General features: G+C 41.8%; 1 protein-coding gene across 2 annotated transcripts in view; it reads right to left on the reverse strand.

Moving 5' to 3' along the window:
- The window catches only part of MIPEP (mitochondrial intermediate peptidase), a 59,301-nt gene that overhangs the window by 33,324 nt on the left and 12,282 nt on the right, over nt 1–13,695 (reverse strand). For both annotated transcript variants that reach the window (XM_077341719.1, XM_077341717.1), the window contains exons 10-14: nt 12,343–12,395; nt 7,400–7,553; nt 5,304–5,381; nt 3,273–3,477; nt 68–177 (exon numbers count right to left, since the gene is read on the reverse strand). In XM_077341719.1, the coding sequence (XP_077197834.1) occupies nt 68–177; nt 3,273–3,477; nt 5,304–5,381; nt 7,400–7,553; nt 12,343–12,395 (600 nt within the window). The remainder of the gene's footprint in view (nt 1–67; nt 178–3,272; nt 3,478–5,303; nt 5,382–7,399; nt 7,554–12,342; nt 12,396–13,695) is intronic.

Genomic DNA, 13,695 nt, shown 5'->3' on the forward strand with positions numbered 1-13,695 from the left:
TGCATTTATGATAGTTTTCTCTTTTAAGAAATAGCTTTAGTTTACAAAGGAAACCTGCTTTCCCTACCTGACCCGTTTCATAGTGCCTTGCAAACTGGTTCACCACCCGATAATCATTTGCAAAGTATTCCATCAAGATAGAGGGAACTTCAGCAAAGTCGGTAGAGCACCTTGTCCCTGCAGTGGACGAAGCAGAAGGATGAAAATGCAGAGAGTCAAGGTATCTGCATGAATTCTTGTCTTTCTCAGTGCTCGTCTTCCCCTTTCCAATTGCACTTTTGATGAACTGTGGTTAATCATTCATTAAGTAAACATTTCATTTCTATAACGTTACTGTGAACGTTGGCAGAAAAGTCGAATTATAATCCTATGGGTTTTACGGCAAATGACAAAATAAAACATAATATTTGAACAGCTGGGTGAGGCGCCCTACAAAGCTGTGGATCACACCCTTTATAAACTTAAGCCAGGATACAGCCAACCTGGCCCCACATTAAACACCAAATCTTTAATTGTTTTAACTCCATACCCAATTACAATAAAAAAAATCAAACTATGCTTGAGAAGTTAATCCCACATACAAATATTATCATCCCCATCTTTCTGACAATCTCACACAACCCATATTTGCTTTAATTGTTCAAGATGTCATTCATTTGAAGAGAAGGGTGGAGGTGGGGCTTTTTTGTGTGGTTTTTTTGCTACTTCAAGACATTATGAAATAAATTTTTCATCCTGATAATGTACTCTTGCTTTCTATCTGGCACATTTCAAGCTTTTCATTATGACTGGTTTCTTAAGTAACGCATACACAACTGATACTGTTTGTTATGTGGGAACTAGATTTTCCCTGGGAAGAGCTTCCCTTTTGAATGTTCTCAGCATTCAAACTACAATGCATGAGGATGGACCTTACAATGCCTTTTATTCATTAAGGAGCTATAGTCTCTTGAAGGAGTTTTTTTTTTTTTTTGGCCTTTGCTAATAATTAGTAAGGACAGGAAGGCCTGGAGGATCATTGTCCATGGGGTCGCGATGGGTCGGACACGACTTCGCACATAACAACTAACAACAATAATTAGTAAAGAGCCTCTTGTGGCGCAGAGTAGTAAGGCAGCAGACATGCAGTCTGAAGCTCTGCCCATGAGGCTGGGAGTTCAATCCCAGCAGCCAGCTCAAGGTTGACTCAGTCTTCCATCCTTCTGAGGTCAGTAAAATGAGTACTCTGCTTGCTGGGGGGTAAACGGTAATGACTGGGGAAGGCACTGGCAAACCACCCCTTATTGAGTCTGCCATGAAAACGCTAGAAGGCGTCACCCCAAGGGTCAGACATGACCCGGTGCTTGCACAGGGGATACCTTTACCTTTACCTTTAATAATTAGTAGCAGTTGATGAGAAATGTCATATGACATTTCTCATTCCAGGCACTGGAAGAGACCATTTTCATTAAGGTGTTTGGGGAGGGGAGGGGATCAGTAAAAGGAAAATAAGTTATCCCCCCCACCCCATCACCCTGTAATACTTTTATATATTATCCACTGTGCACAGACAGGATATTGTACTACTGTCACTAGAGCAACTGTTAGGAGAAACAGTACTTTTTAAAAAATCGTCTGGCTAGGCCCTTATATATTAACTCTAATTTTTAATTCCTTCAAAACATGCAGCATAAACTCTTGCTCCAGTCCTCCAATATTATCCCAAAACAGAAAAGAACCAACGATTCTTCACAAGAAATCAACGAAGAATAAAGGAAATAGGCTGAAAAATTAATTCTTCAAAACTAATAATGTCTCTCACTGATTTATTCCAATGACTCAAAATTGGAATAAATCATTGAGAGACATTATTAGTTTTGAAGAATTTATTTTTCAGCCTCTCAATTTCCTTTATTCTGAATTGATTTCTCCAAAATTATCCACTATGCCCCCTTCCTATATCCAACCTTCCTTGACTACGCTTGCCTTTTTTTCAAAATTCCTCTAGATCATCTCACATACTTGATAGAGAACAAAGTTCGAGTCCAGTGGCACCTTTAAGACCAACAAAGTTTAATTCTGGGTATAGGCTTTTGTATGCATGCACCTAAAGAGCCTCTTGTGGCGCAGAGTGGTAAGGCAGCCGTCTGAAAGCTTTGCCCATGAGGCTGGGAGTTCAATCCCACCACCCGGCTCAAGGTTGACTCAGCTTGCTGGGGGGTAAAACGGTAATGACTGGGGAAGGCACTGGCAAACCACCCCGTATTGAGTCTGCCATGAAAACGCTGGAGGGCGTCACCCCAAGGGTCAGACATGACTCGGTGCTTGCACAGGGGATACCTTTATGCATGCACCCTTCATCAGAAATTTGACAAAGATTATTTTTGAGACACCCAGACTGCACTTACATGACTTGCCACTAGGTTGTCGCTGCTCAGCCTCTTCCCATGGTCTAGCACTGCCAATCTAGGTTACAGCTGCCAATGTGTAAGGTCAGGAATGGCCAAACAGTGGCTCTCCAGATGTCCATGGACTAGAATGATCATGAGCCCCTGCTGACATGGGCTCATGGTAATTGTAGTCCATGGACATCTGGATAGCCACAGCTTGCCGACCCTGGGCGAATGTCTTTTGCCTGCCAGCACTACCTGAAAAGCATCTTTATAGTCATCAGCTTGCCCCACGGTGGTTTTCCTAAGGGCAGAGTTTTCTTTTCCACATAACAGTGAATTACAATCCGTTGTTCAGATGGTAGAAGCATCCCAGGACATCCAGAATGGAGTAGGTGGGCTAAACGTGATACTGCTCCCTAGAGATTACTGCCACCAGTATAAAGCCTGTTTCATCTGCAGAATCCCCTTGTGAATTCTGTTTCTTAACAGATCTGGAATGGCTTCTATATAATATGAAAGTTAAGGCAGAGCAAGTTTTGAACAGTTGCTCAGCTTAAGGGTCAGCAAGAAACATTCTTGAGAATATATCCCCTGTCATGTAAGAAGATCACAGTCTGACGAAGAGTACTTGCACTCGAAAGCTCACGCCCTGAATAAATCTTTGTTGGTCTTAAAGGTGCTACTGGACTCTGATTTTATTGTGCTACTTCAGACCAACATGGCTACTACTCGTTTGAATCTATTCTTGAGAAAATTATCCTCAGCTGCCTTAAAGACAAAATGTAAAACTTCCGACTGCTGAACAACCACACGTGCAGCATAGACGAGAAGCCTGAAATGGGTGTTTGTGAAAAACGAAGGACTGGTTTGCCCCTTAGTGAATAAATCCCGAGCGCTTACCAGTGACATGCTGATATCGAGTCCTTCCCAGCATAGAATGCATGGCATGTCCCATTTCATGGAAGAGGTTTTCCATCATGCCCGGCGTGAGCAGTGTTGGCGAACCCCTAGTGGAATGGGGCAAGCTCAGCATCAGGACAACAACAGGCAGCTGGTATTCACCATTTTCTTTTAGCCTGCCTCCACGAATTGTAAAATGGCAATCCTGTTTTCCAAAGAAGAAAAAGAAACTCAATTGCAATCGTTTACCACATTAATAACATTTAAGGCACCGATACAGTTTGGTTACTCAGCCTGCTTACAAATTACTGTATCATCTTCAGTTAAATGGCTGTCCTCTTCTGAATGAATTCTAGCTGGCCAGTTCAAGTCTGCCTGTTTAACTCATTTCTTTTGGCTTAGTTTCATTTTTAAGCTTGCTTACTGTTATAAGGTACCTCTACTGAACACTGAGATAACAGAATGAAATATCTCTTACGCTTGTTCAGGATATAAGTTCTACATTTCATGTTCAAATACCAGCTCAAGCCCTCCAGCCATTTTCAAAGGTGGGAAGAAAAATATAAAAGGCAGCACATTACCCTTGGAGAGTGGCATACCCAAAATCAACCAACTGAATGTAAAAAAAAAACCCAATCAAGTTAATGTTCAGATTAATGTTCTGCATTTCAAGGATATGTGACCATTTTTGTTCGACAAATACGCAAGGAGGGATCTTGGAATGTAAGCTGACAAGTACACTCCGCATGATATTCGGTATCCCAAGGACAAACCTAAGATTGCTCCCTGCAAACATGTTCAAAAGGACCAGTAACAAGCCTCTCACACTGAGCAGAGATTAAAGAGCAGCAGCCCAGTAAAAGAGAGAGAATACAATTTTGCAGGTTGAAACGGAAAATAATTTCCAAATAGAATTAATTTGTCCTCACATACCTCACAATCCTATCAACCTGAACTGCTGCTACGTCAAAAAAAAACAAAAAAAAAACACCTTTTCCCATTCCTTGGAAGAGAACGGCAACAAATTCGTCACAGGCATGATTTCAATACAGAATACAAACCATGGAAAATGAGTCTGGTTATTATATTAGAGCACCATTGTTAATGCAGCATTCCGGTACAGAAGGTTTTTATGTACAACAGGCTTCTCAATCGTAGATTTGTTTACACTTTTGCCAACCCCATGCATGAGTTCTGTTGCTAACTGTGGAGAACAACTCCGTGAGCCATTATTCACCCAACACTGGCAATATAAGATCCTGTCATTACCTAGGTAGATGCATGTTAATTTATTAGAGCTGATGATGGGCACAATCTAGCAGTCTTGCATGGAATGAAACTGTAAAAAACACTTATAATTACACTACCTTAATCCAGTAAATAAGTGGCCACACAAAGACATGACACTTGCATTTTTTCAGTTGTGCCTACACGAAACGTTCTGACTGTTTCCAAATTAATGGTTATATGGAGATGCCTTACAATTAACAGACCCTTGGTCCAGAAAGGTCTTCTAGGACTGGCGTTGTCTCTCCAAAATCTCAGGAAATGGTCTTCCACATCAATGATACTGGGTACTGAACCCAAAACCCTTCAGCATGCCATCTAGATGCTCTACTCACAAGACATATTCCCACGACATTTTAAAACAAAGAACTTCATTCATCTAGGATGAAATTTAGCAAATATTCGAGCAGGCAATCTGGACTTTTAAGGTAACAGAAAAAAGGTTTCAAGGCTCTTAGCAAGCCCCCAAAAGTGCAAAAAGAAAAGGAAAAGAGGTGGTAATATTTTGATAATAGCTTGTATCACAGTGGAATCTAAAAGAAGATGCAGAATCATCACAAAAGGGTTATGTGTGTTTTAATAAAATGATGTTTTAGCTGGTGATCTGTAAGCTGTCTTGGGCCACAAGGAAAAGCAAGATATAAATACTTTAACAAGCATATAAATAAAATAGATCCAGAAATGTCTTTAGGATTGTTTTCAGCTATACAGAATGAAAAACAGTATAATGGCCAGCATTGTTACCTGATGAGGCTTGTCTGGTCTTTGGAAGAAATCACAATAGATATACCCCAATAATCCTTCTTGTTCGTGGACAACGGCCTAAATTAAAATATATATATATATTAAAAATCAAAGCAAAGATGAAATAACTTAATATTACATGATAGTGCCACTGGTATAAAAACTAGTCTACATATGGCATTTGTGTATGAAAACAAAAAGTGATTCTGTGACGTTCCCCCTAATCTTAGGAATTTAAAACTGAGTTTCTCAATTGACCTATTTACACTAATAGATAATCCCATACTCATTAACAAGGTAACTGAAATTTTGATTTCTGCAGCTTACCCAAATGAATGACTCGTGAAGTCATTCATAAATAACTAACACCTCTTGAGCAATGTCTGACATGTTAAATCTGCTTTAAACTGATTATCCATATAGCTATCAGGAAGCAGTTATGAAAGATTAGCCAAAAATAGTTAAATCCACCTTACAAGGGGCCTTCATGAGGGACAACTCCCACTGGCATGCAGAATTTGAAAGTGAAAAGGAAAAGAAGATTCAGTCAAGCACAGAATATAACAGGGAATAAAAATGGATATGGGAAGCAACATGCAGACTGCTAGATCTGGTCGACCTAGTTTTAAATTCTTTCTTAACCAGAGAGTCATGGCTGATTTTATTGACACTTAAAAAGAGGGGAAAGAAACAGGATTCAAGTCCAACAGATTACATATGTATGACTGTCCATACTCCTCAAACCTCAAAAGAGCAAAAGTCAACTCAGGCTCCACTTCTCCCTTCTAGTTCACAAGAATAGCCAACCTGGATAGCCCCAGCAAGCCCTATCCTGTCAGATCTCATAAGCTAAGCAGGGTTGACCGTGGAAGGAAGAAGAATAAGAGGAGTTTGGTTCTTATATGCCACTTTTCTCTACCCAAAGCGGCTTACAATCACCTTCCCTTTCCTCTCCCTACAACAGACAGCCTATGAGGAAGGTGAGGTTGAGAGAGCCCTGATATTACTGCTCAGTTAGAACGGCTTTATCATGGCCGTGATGAGCCCAGGGTCACCCTGCTGGCTGCATGCAGAGGGCCGGGGAATCAATCTCAGCTAGCCGGATTAAAGCCAATGTTTCTTAATCATGCACCAAGCTGGCTCTCTCCAGGGAACACGTGCCATGATGTGGGGGGCAGGCAATGGCCAAACAGCTTGCAACATTTCTTGCAGGGCACACAGACAATCTTAGCCTCTCCTGGTTGCATAACATGTGCCATAACATGTCATATATATTAAATAAATTCATGCCACAATAATAGCTCTCCACACAGGATCTTACTTTCTTGATGGTTACTCAAATACGAGCACTTCCTTGAGATGTGCATTTTTACCCAGACTCTTCCTAACAGATCTCCTCTCCCTTTTACTTTGCTTCCCTCTCTAAACTGTTTCACCTTCAAGTTTAGTTGATAAACCTTGTGTATTTGAACTTCAGGTGTACTTGGGCTTAAAGCACTAATGTGAGTACAAGGTAAACAGAGCATATGAAGGGTTTTGTTAGAGGATGTACATTGAGAATAACAAGGATATTTTATCTCTATTGCTTTTACCTAAGGGCCTTTTGTGGCGCAGAGTGGTAAGGCAGCAGACATGCAGTCTGAAAGCTCTGCCCATGAGGCTGGGAGTTCAATCCCAGCAGCTGGCTCAAGGTTGACTTCCATCCTTCCGAGGTCGGTAAAATGAGTACCCAGCTTGCTGGGCGGGTCAAATGGTAATGACTGGGAAAGGCACTGGCAAACCACCCCGTATTGAATCTGCTATGAAAACGCTAGAGGGCGTCACCCCAAGGGTCAGACATGACTCGGTGCTTGCACAGGGGATATATTTACCTTTTTTAAAGGGCATCTGGGCACTGAGAAGATTCAAATGGGTAGCCATGTTGGTCTGAAGTAGCATAATAAAATCAGAGTTCAGTAGCACCTTTAAGACCAACAAAGATTTATTCAGGGCGTGAGCTTGCACTCGAAAGCTCACGCCCTGAATAAATCTTTGATGGTCTTAAAGGTGCTACTGGACTCTGATTTTATTGGGCACTGAGAAGTTAGACCTCTTACCAGTTTACGGACATCCTCACACCACACTTCTCCTTTCTCAGGCTGCTCAGCATACAGGGAGATTCCTAAGAGCTTATTGAACAACATGTTGAGGCCTTCCATGCACGCTCCAAGAGAGAAAAAAGGGCAATACAGGCTGGGTTCAATGTTATACCTAAAATAAGAGGAAAATACTTGGTCAGATGCAGCCTAGATTTCTAGCATTTTACATATTAACCAATGATGCATCACAATCTGTATTAGGACTAGGACAGTTGGAGTCTGGAGCCTCCCTGCTTCCAACCATCTCTACACAGTTGCCTCTACAGTCTCCAGTTGCTATGATACAACCTCAGTTTCACTGCCCAATCACAATATTGATGCTCCTTGCTAAAGAGGGGCTCCACCCACCTTGTAGCTATATACAGATCCCACACTGGAGTTTCACCAAGTCACCAGCTTGGTGCGGTGGTTAAAAGGAGGATCAGATATGATTCCCCGCTCCTCCATATGCAGTCACGCTACTCACCTCTCTCCAGTCTGATGAAACACCATTGACAACAACTCTTTGAGTGCGGTTCTCTAACCAATTCCCTATCCACTTAACTATCTGAAAATCCAGATTGCAGTCCTTCAACTTATCCATCAGAACATCATGGGGAACCTTGTCAAAAGCTTTACTAAAATCCAAGTAAATGACATCAACCGAATTTCTCCGATCCAGCAAACCTGTTACTTGGTCAAAAAAGGAAACCAGATTGGTCTGGCAGGACCTGTTGGAGACAAATCCATGCTGACTTCCTTGGATCACCAAATTGTCCTCTAGATGTTTGCAAATTGCTCCCTTTAATATCTGCTCTCTTTAATATAGTTGTGAGTTCCTGCATTGTGCAGGGGGTTGGACTAGATGGCCCTGGAAGTACCTTCCAATTCTATGATTCTGTGTTGGTCTACAGTGGAATAGCTAGATTCAAATACAGTAACATTCTAGAGCAGGGGTGGCCAAACTGTGGCTCTCCAGATGTCCATGGACTACAGTCTCCATGGACTACAGTCCCCTTCCAACATGCAGAGGCTCATGGGAATTGCAGTCCATGGGCATCTGTAGAGCCACAGTTTGGCTACCTCTGCCCTAAAGTTACCCTGAAGTTGACAGTTGAGTCCTAAATACAATTAACCATTATCTCACCCACCTGTCAAACATACACAAAAACTTTACAATGACTTTTATATCTGCCTAAATGGTAGTAATATAATAATAATAATAATAATAATAATAATAATAATAACAACAACAACAACAACAACCCTTTATTGGCATAAAACAAGAAGAGGCAAAAACAGCCAAACAGGGTAAAATAGGCTAATATTGTGAGCTAAAACAAGGTAAAATAGGCTGATGTAAAACATCTTAGTTCTGGCTCGATAAACAATCATTAACAATTCAGCTACACACAATGTAGTCTCTGCAGAGAGACCATTAAGCAGAAACTGGAGTGTAGCTTCATCGTTTACTAAATTCTAGGGATGAAGCAGGGGATAGAGAAGTTCTCTGCGAAGAGTCACATAAAGGCAGCAATCTAGAATAATACGTGAAGCTGAATCAGGGCCATTCGCAGAACAAGGACACAACCTTTCCCTCCTTGGGACATGCTGGTATCTTCCTACTAGGATGTTCGAGGGAAGGGAAGTGAACTCATTCTTGCCAGCATGAAAACTCTAAGGAGGGATGGGTTAATAAGATTATACATATAATTCACCATTTTCCAGTGATTTAATTGGATGCCCAGGGCAGCAGGAGAGCACACACTGGGTTGTGCTGGGAACATTTTTGACTGTTTGGCAGCCACTAGTAATGAAATCAAAACGACTTGTAGCGCAGTCCTAAACAGTTGCAAGCCTATACATCTTAGCGGATATAGAAGGGTTCAGCTCTGCTTGGGATGGCCCTGTCATTAAGCGTTAAGGCTGACTGCAAATCTGAACTCTGGTTTCCCTACTGCACCCTCAACCCTCCATCCACTCGACTATATCGGCTCCTTCAACAATGTAAGATTAGCATGGCAGTTAATCAAAGAAAGAGAGGATTTAAAGCTTATTGCTAGAATTCTCCCAGTTCAGCGTTATGATAAATTCACATTCTTTCCTTTGTTAGTAACAGTTTCAGGGGTTTGGAGGGGTTTGAATTGAAATCTAGAAGAAAACAAATTTCAACTATTTGAATCCCTTTGGTGTTTTAACAGTTCAAACAGCTCTTTGGCAGCCAAGCACTGATTGCCTGAGGTTAGCATCATCCAATCATCCAGATAAAAAGCCTTATTTGCAGCTTGTTTGAGTTCTTCTTGGAAGTAATTCCACTGAACTCAGTGGAACTTTCTCCCAACAACAAGACTGCATCCTTAGTTGGGAAAATAATACTCTTTAAATTAGCATACAAGGGTGGGGGAGAGGAAGATGATGTACAATTCTATGGGCTTGTCTCAGAAGTCAGCCCCAGTTTTCTTCCACCACGCATTTGTGAATGAGAATGCAGCCATAAATTACCAAGCAGGTTTAGAATTAGCAGTACCGGCTGAAAAATAACATCACCATGTAGTTAATATAAAGGTATTCTTTCCTACACCAAAATTTAGACAGACGGTTATTATACATACATGAATTAGACCGTTTCTTACTTGTCTGCGGTTGGAGCATGTTCTGGCATTCATCTCTGCATTGCCAAAACTCTTTTCACTAAATACTTACTCAGTTTTCACAACAACAACAACAAAAACGTTAAGCAAACACATTTCAAACTGCCGCATCCAACCACAATTAAATACACACTGAAGCGTCCAAGCTGTCTGCATTTGTGCTGACAAATGCATTTCAGGCAGAGCTGTTCTCTCTATAATGATATATTTCTAAGCAAAAAACACAAACTATATTGCTACTGTCTGGTGAAAGATCTAAGAGGAGGGTCATTTTTTCCAAAAGGAAATGTAACAAAGTCATATAAAACACTGCCAAAAGGGACAGCAAGTTGGTGTAAGAGCTCCTCCTGCTGTTTGTACTTTAGAATTAGACTCATTCTTCTTAGGCTTGGAATTAGAGATGCTACTATACAAGCAGAAGAAACCTCTGCCCCCTGCACAGGGGGACTTCTCAGCTTCCTCCTTGCTACCTGCAACTTCCTGTGACTCCCCCCCCCCCAACAAAAAAAAAACAACTCCTGGCTACACTGTGTTCAGAAGACCATCATGCCTTGAATCCAAAAACACAGGTAGGAGAGCAATGTTTTAAATAAATTAAATAAAAATCCAGAGTGGCTTCAACGGTAGCCTACAGAATGTGAGGGCTCCGCATGAGCAGCTATGCTTTTGGCTAGTGCAGAAGGCCCTAGGAATCCAAGCCATAAGCCAGACAAAGGGAATCTTAAAACATATCAAGGCCAAAGACACTAACGGCACAGAATGTTTTCTCAATGTACTTGCTCAAGACTAGTGACAATACAGCAGTTCTATACACAGGAGGGGGAGATGCTAAGGAAGCAAGTTTCTCAAACTATAATCAGTATGTATGTAAAAGTGTATGTAAAAAGTGAACTGTAAGAAAACTGCAGCAGATTCATGAATCATTCGCTAAGCAAAACAGGGCTGCACTGTTGATCACTGAGTGGTAATCTTTGCAGTCACACATGGGTCCTACACAATGGGTTCTGTCCAGGCCTGCCGTGGAGGGGTTTTTGAAGCTCTAAAATGCCAGAATCCAAATTATTCTTGCAGAGTTCACTAACTTACTTTTCCCTGTCTCTGGGCCTCCAGTTCCACAGTGGACCTATTCCTTGTACTCAAAAGACCGACAGACAAGGTTTAAGCCAATGGCCACCCACCCCTCCTCAGTCACAGCCCACCTTTCTTAAACATTTCTTTTTGGCACCTGACCAGATCTACAACCGCCTCTTGAATTTCTCTCTGAAGTGCTCTCTACTTCCCATCTGAACCAGGACACCCACCCTGCCAGTTCTGTTTCCATAAAAACAAGACAACAATGAATGAGCTCTCCACACTCTAGACAGCACCAAACCCTTCATGAGTAACACAAAACTGCTCTTGATCCACAACAGACTACAGACTTTATGTTCAGTCAATCCCTAGATGGACAGGATCCCTAGATGCTTTAGGATGCTTTGGGCTGATATTGCATTGAGCAGGGGGTTGGACTAGATGGCCTGTATGGCCCCTTCCAACTCTATGATTCTGTGATTCTGTGACAGGACACCATATTAACTGATGCCATGACCTTGTGCAAGTTGACTGCCCTTTACAGCCCAAGGCTTATTCCACTTGAGTACAATTGGGTTCTGTTATGAGCCACCAGGGTCCCTCCAGAGATGTGAAACATTACCCCGTGGACATTGATGCTATGGAAGATGCAGAAGTTGGAAGAGTCATTGTTCAACTCAGAGTTCACACCCACCTTCCCTGATTTAGCAAGTCAGTTTGCTAACTGCCCATGTGGGAATGCACAGGTACCAGAGAAATGAAAACAGAGTTGCACCTAACTACCTTTTGTTCATCAAATGGTCACCTGTGCAGTCACACAACCCTCCCTCCCGCAGTGCTGTGAGCTCTGATGAATACAGTGAGTAAGGCGAACTCTCTCCAAAGGCAGCAGACAGCTGAGGGGAGGATGCTCCTCCAACCTTCTAAATATGCTGGGAAAAGGCAGGAAAACAACATGGGGGAGAAGGAAGGAGTACCCTCTGGCATTTTTGTTTTTCAGAAAACATCTCCACTGCAGGCCTGTGCATGCACAGTACCCCTGTGTGACTTCACAGGTCGCAGAACGGTGAATACATGTTTGGCTTAGAGAGCCAAAGCATTATATTTTAGTGTTTCATTTTTTTTAAGTTGCTCAGAGACTTCATGATTTTCAACAAAGATTATTCCCATGAACTGGATGCGAAAGAACCGCAGGCCTACCTCTCAGCACGTAGGACACCACTATAATATGGATGATCCCAGGGCATCAGTTCCTAAAAATACAGGAACAACAGAAATCAAATAAAACAAGTCAAAACATGACTTTCATCAGTGTTTGCCTAATGCACGGCCACAGATAATTGAAAGCACTTTTCTAACTTTAGAAATTAAGCAACTTATACAGTGTGTGCAGGAATACTGTTGACAACTGGAAGTTTCCTGTGTGCACACACGCATATGTACATACAGTACTATAATGCCCATACTAAAGTTTACTGTAAATCCCATCAATTAAATCCAAAACATATATCAGCAATTCAATCTGTAGTTTTAAAAAAAGATAATAATCCAGTTAAATGCAGCAGCTAACACCCAGTTTTCTGGCAAAGGAAAAAAACCTGAAAAAGAGTGATTTTAACAAACACCTTTGACACGCTCCCTATGGCACCTGTTCAAGGAAATGAGCAATTGTTTTCAAAATTGAGATAATTCCATCACTACTACAAGCCTAAGACTAAATTAACTTGTGTTTAGTCCTTCCCGCCCACTCCAGATAACAAGGGCTGGTTAGGATTCAACAGCAGTGGGGAAAGACACCCTTACAAGAGAGTGGGGAGAGAGCCAGTGTGGTGTTGGGGTTAAGAGCAGCAGACTCTAATCTGAAGAACCAGGTTGGATTCCCCATGCCTGCACATGCAGCCAGCTGGGTGACCTTGAGCTAGTCACAATCCTCTTAGGGCTGTTGCTGCAGAGCAGTTCTGTCAGAACCCTTTAAGTCCAACCTACCATTGTGGGGAGAGAAAGGAAAAGGTGTTCGTAAACTACTCCGGGACTCCTTCAAGTAGCAAAAAGCAGGGTATAAAAAAAAAAATCAGCTCTTCTCTACATACTCAGGGGTACTCAAGATATATTATTGCTATATATTGTTCTTTATGTGAGATAGGGGTAGGGAGCTGGGCATAAAATAGCCATGCAGCTACTTTGGTATGTGAGAGTTGCAAATCTGTCTCTCTGTGGTCCAAGAAGTGTGCAGTGACATTGCGGAGCTTTCTGCCTATACCGGGCTCTGGATCCATATAAGGGCCTCAGCTTTATCAACTGGCTGTGGGGACCCTGGGAAAACTACTCAGGTAGAGGCAGGTGCTGTGTGGCCCAACCTGACCGTTTCAACCTATAGCGCCAGGACCTGAGCTTTCAGAGAAGGGAAAACTTGCAGATTTAAACAAAAACCAGTGCTACAGTTAAGAAGACTTAACAATGCCAAGATCATCACTTGTACTTATTAAAACAACATTTTATTTAAGTGTGCTTGACGTTCCCAATCATGCTCCATGATACAAAGCTATGTAAACA

This window comes from Paroedura picta, chromosome 6 (genome assembly GCF_049243985.1).
Source record: "Paroedura picta isolate Pp20150507F chromosome 6, Ppicta_v3.0, whole genome shotgun sequence".
Lineage (NCBI taxonomy): Eukaryota > Metazoa > Chordata > Lepidosauria > Squamata > Gekkonidae > Paroedura > Paroedura picta.